The sequence below is a fragment of the Mytilus galloprovincialis genome, chromosome 1 (genome assembly GCF_965363235.1).
Source record: "Mytilus galloprovincialis chromosome 1, xbMytGall1.hap1.1, whole genome shotgun sequence".
NCBI classification, from domain to species: Eukaryota; Metazoa; Mollusca; class Bivalvia; order Mytilida; family Mytilidae; genus Mytilus; species Mytilus galloprovincialis.
The window spans coordinates 41,967,232-41,987,290 of NC_134838.1; the positions used below are offsets into that span (position 1 = coordinate 41,967,232).

Sequence of the window (20,059 nt, forward strand, 5' to 3'; positions counted from 1 at the left end):
GTAAATCTAATAAACTTGACTAACTTCTTAACATTAGGCAGACCGTATGCGTATTTTGAAAAAGTACGAATACGATCCAGACTGTACGCGTACGGTCCATATACTTATATGGTCTGGACCATCCATACATCTAGATAAGAGAAAGGCAGGAATAAAATCCCAAAGGAATCAATTGATATGCAGCAAAGATTGGACCGCAAATACTTGCACAAAATGCAAGAATATCCTTTTCTTAGAATGGTATACAAAATAGTAGAAAGATACCTACGTTATAAAAAAAATAGTTTTCTTTAATTTTTAACCCGTACTTTTAAATGTTTATATTCACGAAAATTTTATTGTATGTAAATGTGACAAAATCAGACCGGTTTGCTCAATAACTTAAGTGTGTAAACATAAGCATAAGTTCGGAAATTGTAACATGCTAAGAACTTTTTGGAACCGTCAGAAAATTGGTGACCAGAAAGGTTTTTCGATTTTGTATGCACATGGTTTTTCCCCATTTTCATCAATATGCAGCACATTAAGCTTCTAAAGCGATTATCTCGAAATACTGAACATAAAACATAGTGTATTTGCATGTAGATTTCTTATAACACAGTTTAACAAACAATTTCTTTAAAAAGAACAATTACCATTTAGAAATAACTTTTGATCGGTATCGTCACCGGTATGTTTTTTATTCATGACTTTCTCGACTCTATCATAAGAAAAGAGAATTTTCTTTTGTTTTCGTTCTCTGGAAATCCCACTGAAAACAAACAATAATTGCTCTTTTTAAATTATATATAAGGACCATGATTTTAAAGCATTTGATATATTTTCTAGGAATAACATTTTGATTTATTTTCTTTTTTCAGCCAATAGTGAGTAACTATTATTTCTTTATTCAATTTTGTTACTTAATTTTGTTAGTATCACATTTCTATTAAAATAACTAATTTCTGGATTCAGTAACCTTATAAATTAGTCATGAAGGATTAGATGCACAAATTGGGACAACAACAAAATAAGACACAAGTAAACGATAACAGAACATATTATTACCCTAAACAAATCCTGTCTCTGTATTGCATGCCATTTTTCATGAATTTTCAGGCTAATTTTACCAAAAAACTCAGGTTTAAATTGATTTAATTACAAAATATCAGCAAGACAAAAAACATAAAAACAGCGTTTAAGTCACTTTATTGTTTTCAACAATTGTTTTAATCTATCGTTCCTAGTCTACAAGTATGCTGAACAAACCATATTTTAAAATCTACAAACTCTATCTGTCTAGACAAGCTGTAGATACGTACACCACAGATATTCAATGTTCAAAAACCTGTTTCCACTACAAAATTTCTTATTGAAAATTTGAACAAAGATTGACATCTTCAATACCATATTGCTGATAATGTAGTTTTTTACAAATTTTATCCTCCTTTCCCGTTAATTTTTTTTAATATAAAACAGTGAAAAACATTAAACCAGAAAATTTTCATAAATACCTAAATTAATTCGCCGTTTCAGAATCTAATGCATAATAGGTAATATTCCTCAAAGCATTCCCAAAAAGTTATGATTGGTTTAAAACGTGATAAACAAAGGAAATTCAACCAATGACGTAACGTTCATTTTGGTGTACGAAAAATGGGATTACCCATAGTCCTCTAGATTTTGGAAAGGCGAATTATTGATTAATCGTACTGTGTTACAGCATGCCTGCAAATTTTGAACAATTAGATATACGTTCTAGCTTCATTTTGATTATACTGCATTTCGTGTATTTATCTTTCTTTTGCTGACAAAAATTTAGCTGTTAACATTCCTAAACTGGATAAATTTTGAAATGTGTATCTAAAATAAAGTATTTTAAATTCTTTGCGACACATTTTGTGGTATCGGACGCAATGACATTAAACGAAAATTCTTTAAAAAATGGAAAAGATTAATGAAAACGTTCAAGTAAGTTAAAACGGGTTTCAGGTTATTTTATGTCATTGAAATTATTGAACCACTGCATGTAAATACACTAAGCTAAGTCATTTGTGTACATATTATACATTTAATACAAATTCATTACTAACAATCCACATAAAGAAAATAAAATCAAACAGTCGGTGATTTTTTTTCTCAAAACTCTGGCTGCAAATTTTCTTATGTTATCGAAGTTAGCCGACCATGACATTGATAAACAAAAAATCAACATGGAAACATGGACAAGGTATATATCAAGTGACAGGGCGATGTGTTTTTATTTTTTTACTTTACATTTTACATACGTTCTCATTTGTTGTCATACAAGTTGTTGAATGATTTTGTTTATTATATTTTTCTTTCATAATCGGTTACTAAAATCATCTTATCCTTGTCTGTTTTCTTTTAGTTTCATCGCGGTTTTCCTTCTCACTGCTTGAGTTATTCGATTGTCGAATTTCGAAGTAAGGTCATTGTACAAACAAATATACTGTCGACAAATCAAAGTTCTGGAAACGAAAATTTCATAGTATAATTACATTTTTGAAGTTTTGGTTGAAAATTGAGAATTTTCTTGGAAAAATGTCCATGTTTATAAGTTATGCTTAACATTAGAAATTAGCCATTCAAGTAGATAAAACAAATATATGTTTTTGAATTGACTTCGATGGATCATGGTGACTTCAAAAACCTATCACATTGTATTACTCTGGCCTTTTTAGAAAATAATGTATGCAAAGTTGGATAGCGTTTAAATCTTTTTTAGTTCTACAAATTTTTTTATTGACATGTTTCTTGTAAATTTATAAAAAAAAAAACACCAAGAAATATTGCATACTGCTTATTGGTCAATAAAAATAGTTCAAATGATGTGAATGTTTTTAAAGTATCACTGTTGTCAATAATAATGGCAGATAAGATTTAAAACATTCCTTCATTTTATCTTTTTTTTAGTTAATGATTTAAGCTTTATGTACGTGTCATATACACAGGAACATAAACAAAATGCACTTTTATAGGACTCAAACCCGTAATTCCAATTGACAGAGTACAAACAACCAGGAAAATGGAATCCAAACCAAAACATCTAAGCAAGACAAACAAGGAAAATCTACAAAACATTGAACTCTTGAAACACAACAAAAACAAAAAACAAGATCCAATTAAAAGCAGGACAGATTGAGGAAGTCGATAATAGGTTAACATTGGGAACATCTGTTAAATGACATCAAGGGTTACATGGTAAAATATGTCTACGATTCTCTATGACAAACCAAATAAATAACAGTCTGCACATTTTTTGTGTGGCCGAAATCCAAAAATGGAATTTAATTCATCCTCATTAAAGTGTTACTTAATATTAGTTTATTATCGTTTAAATTTGCAATATAAAAGCAGACACTTTTTGAATGATAACAATTCAAATAACATTGAAATGGGGTAAAATGCGTGCTACGTATAGTATTTAAAGTATACATGAATATATTTTCAGCTGGATCCACAAGTAAGTTAGAGATAAAGCAAATAGTTATACAAAGTTTTGAATAATTCTGAAACTTATACATACACGAATCATAATTTTTTGAAAGGTATAGGAAGATGTATACCCAAAGCACTCATTGTTACTTCCTTTGCTACTTATATTACGATAAAAGTCGGGGGGAAACTTAGCAAGTCAGCAATAGAATTAAAATATATTTTTTAAACCATATAAAATAAATTATGTACACTCCATCTTGAGTGAGAATAGGATCATTTAGTTAGTAAGTCTAATGTCTATCTTTTCATAATAACTTCCATATCCAGTTAACTTTGAAGCTTACGAAAATAATAGTAAAAGTACTTTGAAGTAAAAAATCCCATTTCATGCTTCATTTTCCAGCGTCTTGTGCGGACACTACGATGATAAGTTGCAACTCAGGTTTATGTGGTAATGCAAATTTAAAAGCATTATGTCCAATGACTTGCGGTACATGCCCTGCTGGTAAGTGAAACTGTTAACTACTTAGTATGGTACGTATAGTGAATCTGGACAACTACTTAAATAAATATACCATATATGTACGTTGTCGAAAACTATAAAATGTAATTGTGCAATCTTTACAAACAGGACGAAAAACGAGGCTCCCTTTCTACTCTCACATTTAAAGTACAAATACGTTTTATATTACCGACAGTTTACATATTCTGTTTCATCCTCAAATTTACAACCGGCATTTGTTGTATAATAACAAATAGTTTTTTGTAAGATTTTTCATAGATATTGACAGATTAAACGTAGACTGGAAAGAGCATTACAAAATGAACTGTTACGCGAACTAAATAATAATTGATCGCTTGCTCAAATATAGAAACGGGGTAATAGCAGAATTTATTTGTAAAAGTTAAAAAGTAAAAACAAAGAAAACAACTATTTGTGTACCTGTTGACAGATACATCTTCATGATCATACGATACATAGCTAGACCATCAAGATAAAAGTCAAAACATTTTTCGTAAGGGTTGACTACTATTCTTTCTACTGTAAAAGATGACCTTCAAAAATATTGTGATAAGATATATTTAACCAGTGGTGTCAATCGGATGTGAATTTTCAAAAATTAAAAAGATCTACTGCTAAATCTTCGGTCACAATCTCTTTTGTTTTTCTAAGCTTTACACCACTATTCCCCATGCTCAATTAAAGATCGACTTCACGATATCATAAAACAGAGCGTTTTCTATAAAAAAAAAAAAAGGGGGGATCGTTAATATTTTTATTTTTTTATTTTGAGCTATATTGATTTTTAATTTGTGAAGAACCACACTGATTCTAGTCTATGCTAGACTTTTTAATCAACAATGTATTTATGAGTTTAGAGGATTAATATTTCAACTGACAGAAGGTATTCCAATGGGTACTACTTGTGTATCCCTTCTGGGCGACTTTTTTGTACTCGTATGAAGCAGAATTATTTCAAAGCCTCTGAAGAAAAAAAGAAAAGCACCTAGAGTGCAAATTTCTTTTATTTTGATTACAGATGAATTACAGGTGTCGTATCAATGAATACTGAGGATTATATGTTACCAATGTTCGTGGATTTCGTGGTTAAATTTGAACCACGAGTTTAAATGTTCAACGAAGTAAAAAAAAAATATATTGACATGTTTCTAGACTTTAGAAAAACCACGAACAAATATATAACAGTAGTATACCGCTGTTCAAAACTCATAAATCCATGGACAAAAAAAAATCGGGGTAACAAACTAAAACTGAGGGAAACGCATTACATATGAGAGGAGAACAACGACACAACATTAAAATGTAACACACACAGAAACGGACTAAGCATTAGACAAAATCCTATGAGAATAACAAATATAACATCAAAACCAAATACATGAATTTGGGATAGATAAGTACCGTGACACGTCTTGTTGTAATGTGAATTCACACTCAAAAATAAGAGAAAACAAACGACACAACGGAAACACAACGTTAAAATGTAACAAACACAGAAACGAACTATAATATAACAATGCCCATATTCCTGACTTGGTACAGGACATTTTTAAAAGAAAAAATGGTGGGTTGAACCTGGTTTTGGGGCATGCCAAATCTCCCTCTTTTGTGGCCATATTCACGAATATGCACGAAAATACAATCTTCTTCATACCACGAAAATTGGTACCCGCGAAAATAATTCACATTAACCCATATTCCAGTGAGGACTTTTATCTCATTTATGCCAGTTAACTTACAATTGAGGACTGATTCATACCATGATCTTTTCATCAATTTTTACCTATTCCCGAATATGACTGTTGTACCGAGTGTGAATTTGCATTGCGATACGACGTGTCTCGGTATTTAATACATCTAACATTCCTGTATTTATTTTTAATGTTTCTGTAATGGTTTTGGTTGGATAATGTGTTATTGGTTATGGTTTGTTGTCAAAATAATTATAAAATACCCTTCAATTCCGTCATTGCCATGATAATTGTGCGTCACTGTTTGTGTTATCATATAATCTCTGTCGTTGATGAAATATGTCAGTTGTAGTTCTGCGCTTTGTATTTTGTATCGACTACTAGTATTAAATTATTTGTTCGTGGGTTTCTTGATGATAATTTTTATTGCGTGTGTTTGTGCTGTATTTCTGTCACGCATTGTTGTAATGTTCGCGATATTTTTCAACATTGTCATATAAGCGGGAGGTTTAAGCCTTAACAACAGGTTCAACCCACCATTTTTTCTTTAAATGACCTTATCAAGCCGGGAATGTTATCAAATAGTTCATTTCTATGTATGTCTACGTTTGTTTGTAAGTGCGCTCTCTATAATGAAACTGCTCCAACAAAGCTATTTGTAATATTATAAGCAACACGACGGGTGCCACATGTGGAGCAGGATCTGTTCACCCGTCCGGATCACCTAAGATCACCCCCAGTTTTTGGTGGGGTGCGTGTTGCTTAGTCTTTTGTTTTCTATGGCCATGGCGTTGTCAGTTCATTTTCGATCTAAGAGTTTGACTGTCCCTTTGGTATATTTCGCCCCTCCTTTATGAGGAGGAAAGATTAAAAATGACACTCCATAAATCAATGATCCATACGATGTGTCTGTGTCTTAACTAAGTAAGGACATTTTCACCACATTTTAGATTGTGGTCTACTATTTACGTCGTCTGATCTTTTAGTTACCAAACGTGACCTATTCCCGAATATGACTGTTTTGCTCAGTGTAAATTCGCATTGCTATAAGACGTGTCTCGGTATTAGTTTTAAGCAATGATGTTTTTTTATTAATTCTGATCGAATATTGTTTGTGCTTTTACAAATTGTGTCTTGAATGGAGATTTGTCTCAATTAGCACCCATGCCATAACTTCTAATATCTATAAACACTCACTAAGCAATCCAGTCTTATATTTTTTGGTACGGCAGACGCGCGAAGACTGCAAAAACTCATTAGTTGCACAGGACTCAAAGCTGTTGAAAGGCCAAATCAATACAAAGTTGATGCTACTCAGGAGGTCTATCCTAGGGAAGATTACCTAAGCCGTATTTGGCACAACTTTTCTGGAATTTTGGGTCCCCAATGCATTCCAACTTTGTAATTGTTTGGCTTTATAATTATTTTGGTCTGAGCATCACCGATGAGTCTTATAAAGATGAAACGTGCGTCTGGCGTATCAAACTATAAGCCTGGTACCTTTGATAACTATTTACACCGCAAAGGTCAAAACTACTGTTGGACTTTTCGAACCTGAGAGTATCACCTGCCCAGTAGTTAGTAATTCGGTGTTGACAATGAATATCAAGCATTGGTAATTTTTATAGATTTAATGTTTTCAAAAGTATGAATTAATCGAAATTCCAAGTAATTTTTTATCCCAGGAATAGATAATTATCTTAGCCGTATTTGGCACAACGTTTTGAAATTTTGGGTCCTTAATACTCTTTAACTTTGTACTTGTTTGGCTTTCTTGCTATTTTGACCTGAGCGTTAATGATTAGTCTTATGTAGACGAAACGCGCCTTTAGTGTATATAATTATGAGCCATGTACCTTTGATAACTATCCGAAGTTTAAAAAAACCTAAGTGTTTCCAATAGATAAAGAAATTATTAACAGTTATTATCTAAAAAAAAAAATGTCAATAATAAATGAATAAATTATCATACTTTGAAAAAAACACTACTATTTAAACAATAAAATTAATTAAAACTGCTATCACAAAGATGGTTGATTGTTTATTGACAACATATTTGTTGCATTAGGAGAACGCGTTTTAGAGCAAACAATCGATATTTCTTGTGTTCCTTGTCTTGTGGAATTGTGCCCTTATTCAGTTGAGGCAGGCTTCAAATCTTTTAACTTCTGGTTTGTTTCGCTGAATACATGATGTCCTCCTAATAAATACTTTAATGTTCAGTAACTTTGTTGAACGTATTTATGAAAAAGACGGTCGATTGAAACAAATCTAAGAATAAAAGGGATGATTTCAGCGTCCAAATTTTAAAGTTTCCTTATCTATGAAACTATATTCAAGCAGCGTCTGTATACGGAGTCATTTCTCCTAGTTTATCTGATATTGGAGATCTTGCGTTTTCTCATCATAATTTCAAGTATAGACGTTTGCTGCTTACAAGAAAGCTGTTTAACCAAGGATTCCAAATGAAATAGGTATTCTTTCTAACGTCTTACTGACGATGTCGCGAGTTGGTTGACCGTTATGGAATATCTGCATCACAACCACAATCCCGTCCTCCCCGATCGTGACATCACCAAATGAGACATATAACAGAATGTGTATTTATCATGAGAAATACGACGAGTGTGGGTAGTGAAGATCGAGTTGATAACACTCCGATAGATCTGGGATAGTTTTGGTAGGGTCCGTGTTGATCGTTTTTATACTTTAATTAAAAGTGTTTTTTGGATTTGTTAGACTTTTCATCGTCTTTTATTTCAGGCACGACAGTTTCTAGTCATTTATTTTTTTTTTCAAATTCCTATTGTTAAGGAGCAACCATTCAACTTCAAAGGTGGGGTGGACTGGGGGTAGGGTTATGGTCTTTTGTTCGAGTCAGAACATTTTTTTTGCGCTAACAATTTAGTTTTTTAACGCTATGAATTAAATTATTTTGTGAAAAGTTTAAGACTATACGGTATGGGCAAATCTGAATTTGGAATATTTGTTTGTACTCTGCTTGAACAGAATATATTATTTTTTGTTTATCAAATTGAAAAATTGGGAATCAGAATAATTTTTTTTATGAAAAAGCCCCCCCCCCCCTCTCCCTTCTTGTATAAGTTCAATGGTCGTTCTCTCATCTTCTGCCTCTTTATTTCCTGTCCTGTTTGATAAATGATTTAATCTTCAATCTCTTTAATTTGATGGATGTTTCTACTTAAAGACCTGTATTGCTTGTTTGATATATAAAATTCTGGAAACTACGTCACTTTTACTGAAAATATATCATATATTGAACTACTTTCAGCATCATGCAAGGACAACAGCCTCATCCATTGCATTCCAACTTTGTGCGCTATTCCTAATTTAAAAGCTGAATGTCCACAGACATGTGGGTCCTGCAGTAAGTACCGTAATTTTAATTGTTAATTGCGAATTTTGTCAACTATAATTTTTGTCTCAAGAATTCTGAAAGAAAAAAAGAAGACGTTTTTTTTTTACTTTAAAGAAATTACTTTTAGTATATAATCTTTTCTTTTCTATAATGCAGCATGTCACAATTTGCAACATTCTGTGTGGTTTTTTTTTGAAAAACATGCACCTAAGCAATGTGATTGATTGGGTGTGCATTTCTGTTTTAGATACTTTAATTAGCTTTGCGAGACATCAAACGTTTAACATAAAGTAAAAAAAAAGATAAATTTTCTGTTTTGACAAAAGTCTGCTAATCTACAATTAAGATAATGATTTAAAAGGTTAAAAATGATGTACCATTTAATACGAGTTTCTGGTAATTATAACGTTTAGGAAATTATTGATCAAATGGATGAATATATACTCAACTAAGTCATCCATGTATCATATTTCTAAACTATTTTTTCATAATAGTTGTAACATGATTTGGTGTATTGATTTTTTTCTTTCAGAATCGATAAAATTTTTATTCATAGCTTCCGATTTTGTTGATGTTTTCTTATATAAAAATTTGCACTTGCAATACTAGTATATGGTTGAGGTTGTTAAACGAGTAGGGTCATGGTTAAAATTATTGCATACGAAAAAGCTGTCGTCGAATACGGATAGACAACAATTCAATAGCAGTAGTTTTCTGAAGCCTCGTATAACTTTAATGTTGGAATAATACTTATCATACGGTAGATGTATACAGAGTAACTTTAAGAAAGATTTTTACCAAATAGTCACTAATAAACTATTTTTATAAACCGATTTAAAACTTTCTATACAAATTGATTTCAATGGAATTTTTTTTTTAATTTCAGATTCAGGATAATCTATTAAAATCTTATTCATATTGATTTGTTATTTTGCAACGATACCAGCATCTTTAAGTACAAATTCCACTAAAATGAGTTGAAAGAAGAATTGGAAATAGCGTCTACAGGACAACAACAAAAGCATCTTCAGTTCAATTTTTATTATAACAACATTTTTAGCATACTAATATGTTGTCAAATACTGCATTGCAGAGAGTAAATATTACAACATAGATCAGGCTACCGGTAAACACTGATGGGACACATATATAGTTAGTTTCCTCTTACATTTATATATTTATAACATGATAAAGGAGTAAGCCATTGTACTTAATAACTAAATCCGAACATACCTCAGAGCATATTGATGAATCAGCCGATGTGTTATATATTGGAAAGTATTGATATAAACTTTCTTTTGAAACCATACAATGTCAGTCTTAACAAAAGAACCTAAACGGAAAAATTTGTCTTTCTATGTTGTGATGTAACACTATTGTTTCAGGTAAGGGTGAAGGTTGGTACCTATTGAAACGTTCAAACCAACTGCATTTGTTTGAACCTGTCCTAAGTCAGGAACCTGATTAATGGTTGTCATTTTTTGATGTGGTTCATAAATGTTTCTCGTTCCATGTTTTTTTTATATAGATTAGACCCTTGGTTTTCCTGTTTGAATGGTTTACACTAGTCATTTTGGGGGTCCTTTATAGTTTGCTAGGTGTGAGCCAATGTTTCATTTTAAAGACCGTACTTCGACCTATAAGAGTTTACTTTGACAAATTGGGACTTGGATGGAGAGTTGTCATATTGGCACTCATACCATATCTTCTTATGTACAGTTAGTAATCTGTACTTTTAATCAACATACAAACAGCCTGCATAACATGAACGTAAAATATCGAAGCTGTAGATGTATGTAACTATCTTTATCTCAAAAAATCACTCACACATTGGCTATCAAAAATAAAACGAAAAGAAAGATATATAATGGTCATTTATACATAAAGAATTTTTCTCTAACATTAAATAAAGTTGTGATTACGATTGCAATTTGTTACATAAGGAAATCGATAATCAACATGAAGTACAGGTGTTTCGTCGTTGTATGAAGATTGAATCCATTCTCTTTATAGACACACACTTTCAAATTTTATGATATTGGAGCTTCAATTCTCTAACTCGCAAACACGATGAGGTTGTATAAAACATAAGAATGTAGTGTTTTTCGTTGTAATTTAAATTCAAAGCACAATGTATAGTATTGAAAGAGTTGGTATTACTTTGCTTCATAAAAAAGAATGGACAACGTAGATACAAGTATCTTGTCTTTGGGAGGGATAAATTCTACTTGTAAAGGATCACTCTGATTCAAACAAAAAATTCTCTGAAACTGGTGATATCAAGATGCTTGATTTTTAGATTGACAACATATTTGTTACGTTCGGAGGACGTGTTTTCTAACAGACTGTCAGCATTCCAATGGGAACAAATTGTGCCCATCTACTTTCCGACTTGTTTCTTTATTATTATGAGGCTGACTTAATGCAGGAACTTCTTATGAAGAAAGATAAGAAGTTAGCGATAGCCTTTAACTTTACTTTCCGCTATATAGATGATGTTCTTTTACTAAATAATTCAAAATTTGGTGACTATGTGGAACGCATCTATCCCATCGAACTAGAGATAAAGGATACTACATATACAGTTAAATCGGCCTCATATCTTGACTTACATCTAGAGATTGACAATGAGGGTCGGATGAAAACAAAACTTTTACGACAAAAGAGATGATTTCATCTTTCCAATTGTGAACTTTCCATTTCTAAGTAGCAACATTCCAGCAGCACCTGCATACGGGGTATATAGCTCTCAGTTGGTACGATATTCCCGTGCTTGCATTTCCTATCATGATTTTCTTGATAGAAGGTTTCTGCTCACAAGGAAGCTATTAAACCAAGAGTTCCAAATGGTGAAGTTGAAATCATCCCTTCGTAAATTTTACGGACGCCATCACGAATGGTTGACCGTTATGGAATAACCGTTTCACAAATGATATCGGATATGTTTCTTACGTCGTAACTACAATTCCCTTCCCTTTCATGAATGGGACCTACCGAATTAGACTATTTACCGGATTTGTTATCACATAAGCAACACGACGGGTGCCACTTGTGGAACAGGATCTGCTTACCCTTCCGGAGCACCTGAGATCACCCCTAGTTTTTGGTGGGGTTCGTGTTGTTTATTCTTTAGTTTTCTATGTTGTGTCATGTGTACTATTGTTTATTTGTTTGTCTTTTTTCATTTTTAGCCATGGCGTTGTCAGTTTATTTTCGATTTATAAGTTTGACTGTTCCTTTGGTTTCTTTCGTCCCTCTTTTATTAAGTAAACAAAACTACACATATCAAGATCTTTTGTTGATTAAATTCACGTAACTATGAAGAATTTAGATTTGACTGTTTATTTATCATTTATACTGGACCTGCTTGTGCTAAACTAAATGATTCTAATCATTAGCATATCACATTTGCATTTACAGCTCCTTATGCTTGCTTGCTTTGTTTGTATATTGTATAATTACATTGGGATAACTTCCAAACAAATTTCAATATATATATACAGGTTCAACTATGCCTATTACCAATGTTATTTCAACTGATCGGACGGAGCTTACGTTTTAATTTGCATGAGGAAAGTCGATTTGAAAATGTGTGTGATTACGATGATTGCCGTTATAGTTATTACTGATTTCTAATCACCTATCAGTGACCTCAAAGGAATTTACAAAAGAATGACTGAACAATGCATTGATGAGTGTATCCTAAAACACCTATCTATAGATTGACTGGTTTATTTTGAGCGAACTGGATAAACTCCGCCCAGTCAAGTGAAATAAATTGAGTAATATATGTATATTGTCTGAAGATGTCAATCTTAATTACAAAGCTTTATTAAACTTTTATAAAAACAAAGCACACAAGCCAACAAATGTTTTACTCTACAAGTATTAGGAAATTAGCTGTACATGTGTTGATTGTTTGTTATTGTAGTAATTGAGTGCAAATTTTTATTGGATCATATTTGATCATATTACATCGACGTCTCAGGTTAAAGGGCTAGAGTTAAACACTACCTGTTCCAAGCTACATGTAGAAGCTTTTTGTCATTTCTTATTCCATCTTTTTTTTAAATTACATTTGTTCCTTTTGAATTCTTTCATGTTTTTCTGATCAGGAACCTTTCATAGTTTATCATACGATATAGGTTTTGCTCACTATTAAAGGTATAACGATGATCTGTAGTTATTATACATTTCCCTTTTTTAAACTGTAGATATTTGTCTCAACGGCAACATACCACATATCTTTTTTTCCGATATAACTAGATTTGTAAAAAATAAAATAGCTAGAACATTTTACTATGTTTCCATTACTTTTCTATTACTCACTTAAGTTTGTCAATGTAATTGAACTGTACTCAGCTGTCATACAAGTTGGAGATTTAGATAGCTTTTAATCCACCATTTTCTGCGGAAATAATTACAACTGCAACAAGTCATGAATTATTTAACAGTTGTGTTCAGTGTGTTCCGTTGGTTAATAAAGTCACGTTTGATTTTGACAGTTTTTTTAATGATTTTATCTTAGAGTTCGGTATTTTTGTTAAAATATTTTTCTCAACGAGCTCCAGGCTGTAATCGATATTTGTATATTGACGAAAAGTGTGCTTTATGTTCTCGTTCGTCTACTCAAACGAACATGAAATATTTATAAATAAAAAACCAAACACTATTTGGAATATTAGCTTGTCTGGACAGTACAGATAAGCATGTTTTTTCATTTTATTTACAATGAGTGAATGTTAGTCTGCACGCCCGTAGCCGCTGTTTCAACATATTATTTTCCAATTATACACAATCTTCAAAGGAAATATCTTTGTTAACAATCTTTTCAAGCATGTATAATCTTAAAGAAAACATCCACATCTGATTCAATCATGAGCATGAATACATCAATTTACAACATTGAAAAAATAAAAGGTGGTTGAATGGGTAGGTGGGGTCAAATGACCAGACTGAACTGTCCGAAATGCAAGCGTCGAATGACATATAATTACACACATATTTACCGTTACAATTCTTCCCGCTTATATTAGCTCGTGAAATACTCAAACACACATGTTCATTATAACATTGATAAATATATTTGTACGTGCATGTATGGTGGAAAAGTATGTTAAAGTATCACTCCCCCGGCTAACATAAGGTTTTTTTTTTAAATCACGCAATGAACTCAAGTTGTTTTGGTTTGGACTTAACAATGTGCAATGAAAAAAGTACGACAAATACCGAGGAATGCTTTAAGGTCACCATTTCATTTGCAAATCGGCTGGCGGAGGGTTTATTAATTCACAATGAAAACTTACTAGTTTATAATACATACGATAACCTGATATATAAGGTATCAGATCAAGACGAGATTCAAAATAAAATAAGAATTGAAGATCCTGAAAACAAATTACCAGGGCCAAATTTGCTTTATGGAACACACTTTTGAATAAAACAAACTTAAATAAAAACCACAATCTTGGTTTTACATAGTGTAACCAAATCGTTGTTCTCACCAATAAGAATGGAATAGTTCTCAATGTTTTTGAAAATAAAAGACTTGGAGTTTGAAGCTGTAGCAACAGTAATTATAACAATTTTTCAGTTGCCGCCTACAGAATTAATAGAGTCGATATATTGGAATCTTTCTACAAAACTTATTAGACAAAAAAAAAAGAGATGGCTTCAATGGTCCTCTCCTAAAGGACATCTTGGTTATTTATGTATTGTCGATCGATACTGGTCAGACAGAAAATGATTGAATTAGGACAGTTTATTGATATAGGTAAAATGCATTTAAAATTAAACTTTATTGTTGACAACCTTATTTGCCATTAATTCAAATTATTAAACAGATACTGTAATAGCTAGTTAAAGAATGGGTTAAATTGTTTTCTCCGATATACAAACCAAGTTTAATCTGGCAAGAATAGTGTTTACATTACTTTGACTTATTGTGCTATAGTAAAGTTTTGTATTCTTGTTTTTCTCATTCTAATGTGCTTTGTCTATATGCCTTTTTGATTTTCTTTGTGAACATAATGTGTTTGTTTTTATAGTGATTAAGTTAACACAATGTTGAATGATGTACCCTTATTTTGACATTTTTTCCTATAATGTCTGTTTGTTTTGTTCAGACATCGTTCTCAATATAATTGAATGTTATTCGACTGTCATACAAAAGAAAATACCTGTACCAAGTCAGATTTATGAAATTTATCATCCTTTCGTTTGATGTGTATAAGCTTTTGATTTTGTCATTTGATAGGGGATTTTTCGTTTAGAATTTTTCTCGTAGTTCGACATTTTTGTTGTTTTACTTTTTTGTACTGCTTTTTGTAGTTTCTCGCGTATTTAAGGTCTTGTTCATCCTCGACTTTCAATTTTTGAGGGGTTTAAGCATTCCTGATACATAAAAGATCTTAAGACTCGTTAGATATATTAACTTTTATTTTTTATTTAGATCAGTAAATAGATTCTTTTTTATGATTAATTGTCATTTAGTCTTTTGACAGTAGGTTCATCGAACATAAGAGCAGTGAGTAGTTCATAAGGTTAAATGTAATACATTAAATGAGAACGGAAATGATGAATGTGTCAAAGACAAAAAACGACCAAACAGTAGAAATCAGACACCAATGGGTCTTCAGCACAGCGTTAAAAAAGATCCCGCACCCGGAGGCGTACTTAAGCTGGCCCCTTAACAGAAATGTGTACTAGTTTAGGTTTAATGGACGTCATACTAAACTCCGAAATATATAAATGAAATAAAATTAAAATGATACAAGACTTACAAAGGCCAGAGACAGGTGCAAAAATGCGGTGAGGGCTAAACATGTTATGTGAGATTTCAACCCTCCCTCTATACGTCTAGCCAATGTATATGTATAAATATTAATTTAATAGCACTATTCTCTGAAAGTCAATACAAAATAGGATTCTCTCACATAAATAACGAGAGGCATTTCTATCATTGTTAGCAAGCTAAATTTAAGTCAGGAATATGACAGTTATCCATTCGTTTGATGTGTGACAGCTTTTAATTTTGCCATTTGATTTGGGACTTTCCATTTTGATTTTTTCTCAGATTTCGGTATTTTTGTTACTTCACTTTTAATTATATCTACAGTGTCTTGTTTCTTCGCTGTTAACGAACCGTTGATCGATTTGTCTTCAACTTTTATCACTATTCACCAAACAAGTTGAAGAGGGACAAATGAAATTATTAACAAAATATACAGCATAGCTGAGATATCTCAACTTTGTGTTACAAAAATTTACTGACGACAATGTTCCTCAACTCATCATCCCTGTGGGTTTTTTTTCTGGAATGACTATAAGGTGCTAAAGTCTGGTCAGACAGCATTCCTGTTATTTTTACCTCATGTCATGGCCTATTAGAAATGGTTATACTTAACTAATACTATGAACTCAAGTCATGAGCGACGACAAAGATCTTCTTTAAAAGTAATAAGGTCATTCTAAACTAATAATAACTTTCATTTCACTTGTGTAATCGAATACATGGGTTTTTCTACTTTCAAATTGAATACTTTCATTTACCTGTTTCCTAAACATGTTTATTGAATAGTAAGTAGAGCTATTATACAATTTTAAAAGTCTCGGTAAAGTTAGTAATGCATGGAAAGGGTAATATGTTTATAAATTTTAAAATTACTTGCAAATTTTGAATGTGCTATAATGATTGATAAATAATATTTAAAAATAGATGGTTTTTAATGTATGCTATACAGTCATAGATTACCTTAGCCGTACTTGGCAGATCGTTTTGGAATTGTGGATCCCCAATGCTCTTCAATTCTGTATTTGTTTGACTTTTTTATTCTGAGCGTCAATGATAAGTCTTACGTAGATGAAACGCGCGTCTGGTGTATAAATATAAGTCTAGTACCTTTGTCAACTATTTGCATAGCTGTTGGTTTTTAATATGATTTTGTTTTGTGATTTACACGTTTTTTCCTGTCGTGTACTCTTTATTATCTGCTGACCACCTATGTTACAGTGAGTTATTATGTACTTGTAGCCTTCGGCTGTTGTCTGCTCTATGGTCGGGTTGTTAACGCTTTGACACATTTCCCATTTCCTTTCTCAATTTTATATATAAAACAATAAACAGTTACATTCATATGTCAGTGGCGGATCCAGGGGGGGTTCCGGGTGTGCGCACCCCCCCCCCTTTATTTTTGCCGATCAATGCATTTGTATCGGGACATATGTTTTGCACCCCCCCCCCCCCTTTGCCCTGGGTGCCCTGGGTTAGCACCCCCCCTTTCGAAAATTCCTGCATCCGCCCCTGTATGTACTGAATCAGATTCGTATTTCAACAACTAATTGTCATTTTAGAGATGCTCCAGACTAAAATTATCTGAAACATCCAAAGCCTAATACAAACGTTGACGTTCTGATATAAAGGAAAAGGATGAAAAGTATAGAGCAAACAATCAAAAGAATCATAGCAGTTTGACAATTTCAATATGAAGATTCAAGTGAGTCGATAAATTTCTTAGAGGAAGACGAATTTATATAGTTAACGAGTGAAAAGTATAAAATTTTTGAACATAAAAGCTGATGGAAATTAGTATGGCGTTCATTATCACTGAACTAGTATATATTTGTTTAGGGGCCAGCTGAAGGACGCCTCCGGGTGCGGGAATTTTTCGCTACATTGAAGACCTGTTGGTGACCTTCTGCTGTTGTTTTTTTCTATGGTCGGGTTGTTGTCTCTTTGGCACATTCTCCGTTATTAAAATAAATGATCACGCTCACTTGTCTATATTTTTGTGATAGAATCAAGCTGAAACCTTGACCTTCTTTCCACCTGTCTTACCTGATGACGTAAGCTGTAAAGTACTTCCGTGTTCTGATTAAGTAGTCAAGCACTCGGTACTTCTCGGATGTTAATGTCTTTAAGAAGTGGAAAAATACGATGTGAATCGATTGGTTGTCAACTAATATATACCATAAATTACAAATATGGCGGAGGCGGATTTTAAAAACTATAGAAAGTGACTCTAAATGTAGAATATGTCTGTCCTTTTACACAGAACCACGACTATTGAGCTGTTATCACACTTTTCGCACACCATGTCTTGCAAAACTCGAAGTTCATGACAAAAATATAGCATGTCCGCTATGTAGAATGAAAACCTCTTTACCTGAAAATAGTGTGAACAGTCTTCAACTGTATCCTTTTCAACTCAAACGGTCGAACGAAGAAATCAACCCATTGGATAGTTGTGGATTATGCACAGATGACAACATTGCAGCAGCAAAATGCGAAGATTGCAAGGTTTATCTATGTTTAATTTGTCGAGATTATCATGGGAAATTGAAAGCGTCAAAGGATCACGTTATTGAATCATTTGAACAATCGAAATTATATCAAATTATAGGCAAAAGTCTGGACGATGTCAGTGAAGAATGCAAAGATCACAAAAAAGATACCACATTGTTTTGTAAACCATGCAATCTTTGGCTATGTAGTGATTGTTCAGAGAAATCACACCGTCAACACGATGTTCAAAATTTAGCAATGCTAACTCAGTCGAAGAAAAAGATGCTACTGTGTAGAACTGCATGCTTAAAATCTAGGATTTCAGTTCTTGGTAATGTGGTGGAATTGATTACACAAGAAGAAAATAAGTACTACAAACACTGCAATATAGTGAAAACTAAGGTGACAGCCCATGCGGAATGTTTGAAGTCCATCATATGTGATACAATCGACATTCTAACGAGCAAAAATCTGGCAAAAATAGACAATATTAAGAAAAAAGATTTGAAAGTTCTTTCAATTTATTTGACGGAAATAGAGACTGAACAATTGTCGCTAGCGGGTCTTGTCAAAACTACAGACGATTTCGTCAACAAGTCTCCAGATAAAAAGTTTTGGAGAGAATTCCCTGATATTGGTAAACATCTCGATAGCGTCCTGAAGAAACCTGATAACGCCCTACAATCGTTGCACAATATAAGATACGAATGGGGAGAATATAATGAGGCTATGATAGAAGAGATGTTTGGAAAAGTGACCTCAGATTCAACAGAAAATGTCATAAAGCCCGTATACCCGTCATTTTCAATATCTGAAATATTGTATAAAGCAAACAAGTTGTCTAGCTTCAAGCTTTTTAAAAAAGATGTTATTGATATGCTTCCCGCAGAAGGAGATACTGTTTTGATATTGACAGAGAAATTGCTTTCTAAGTACAACTATGAAGGGAAAGTGTGCTTAAGGTATTCTCCTCCAGCTAAAACTGATAGAGTTTTAAAAAATTCAAGAAATGAACTTTTATTTTGGGGTGAACAGTGTGCAATGAAACAAAGAGGTTCAACTTATGAAAAATGTTTTAAAATTTCGTTCGAAAACGGCTTGGCGGGAACTTTAATTTACAATGGAAACTTGCTGGTTTATAATACAGACGATAATCTGATATATGAAGTATCAGACCAAGACGGGATTCAAAATAAAATTAGAATTGAAGATCCATTCCTGAAAACAAATTACCAGGGCCCAACTTAATATCTGGAACTCGCTTTATAATTGAACAAACTAAAATGAACCTCAATCTTGCTATGACGTGGTGTGAAGACATCGTTGTGATCACCAATAAAAATGGAATTGTCCTCAATGTTTTTTAAAGAGAAGACGCAGAGTTTGAAGCTATAGCAACAGATAATTATGGCAATACTTTAGTAGCTGACTACAGACATGATAAAATTGATATATTATCAGAAGATGGCATCTTTCAACAAAACTTATTATGTAATACAGTAGATGGGGTCTATGGTACTCTCCAATTAAATGTCGATGAATTAGGCAATCTACTGTATGTGTTGTCGACTCTGGAAAGACCGAAAATGAACAAATTGTGACATTTTTTTCTTATCAGTAAAAATATATATCAAATTAATTAAAATTCATTGTTGACAAACTTATTTACCAAATTCAAATAATCAAACAAATGCTGTAATAGTTTGTGATAATATATGAATAGGTGAAACTGTTATTTGGTA

The 20,059-nt window shown here is 32.5% G+C and overlaps 1 protein-coding gene and 1 long non-coding RNA gene across 2 annotated transcripts; both read left to right on the top strand.

Annotated features, from left to right (window-relative positions):
• The first annotated feature begins 3,453 nt into the window (after positions 1-3,453).
• On the top strand, positions 3,454-9,952 carry LOC143074920 (uncharacterized). The gene is made up of 4 exons (XR_012978171.1): positions 3,454-3,466; positions 3,845-3,946; positions 8,948-9,043; positions 9,921-9,952. It is a non-coding gene; the product is annotated as an uncharacterized LOC143074920 (long non-coding RNA).
• An 8,055-nt stretch (positions 9,953-18,007) lies between these two features.
• On the top strand, positions 18,008-19,950 carry LOC143078466 (uncharacterized). Its single transcript, XM_076253358.1, has one exon. It carries the CDS (start codon positions 18,183-18,185, stop codon positions 19,563-19,565), a length of 1,383 nt encoding a protein of 460 aa, XP_076109473.1. The 5' UTR covers positions 18,008-18,182; the 3' UTR covers positions 19,566-19,950.
• Positions 19,951-20,059: the final 109 nt, after the last annotated feature.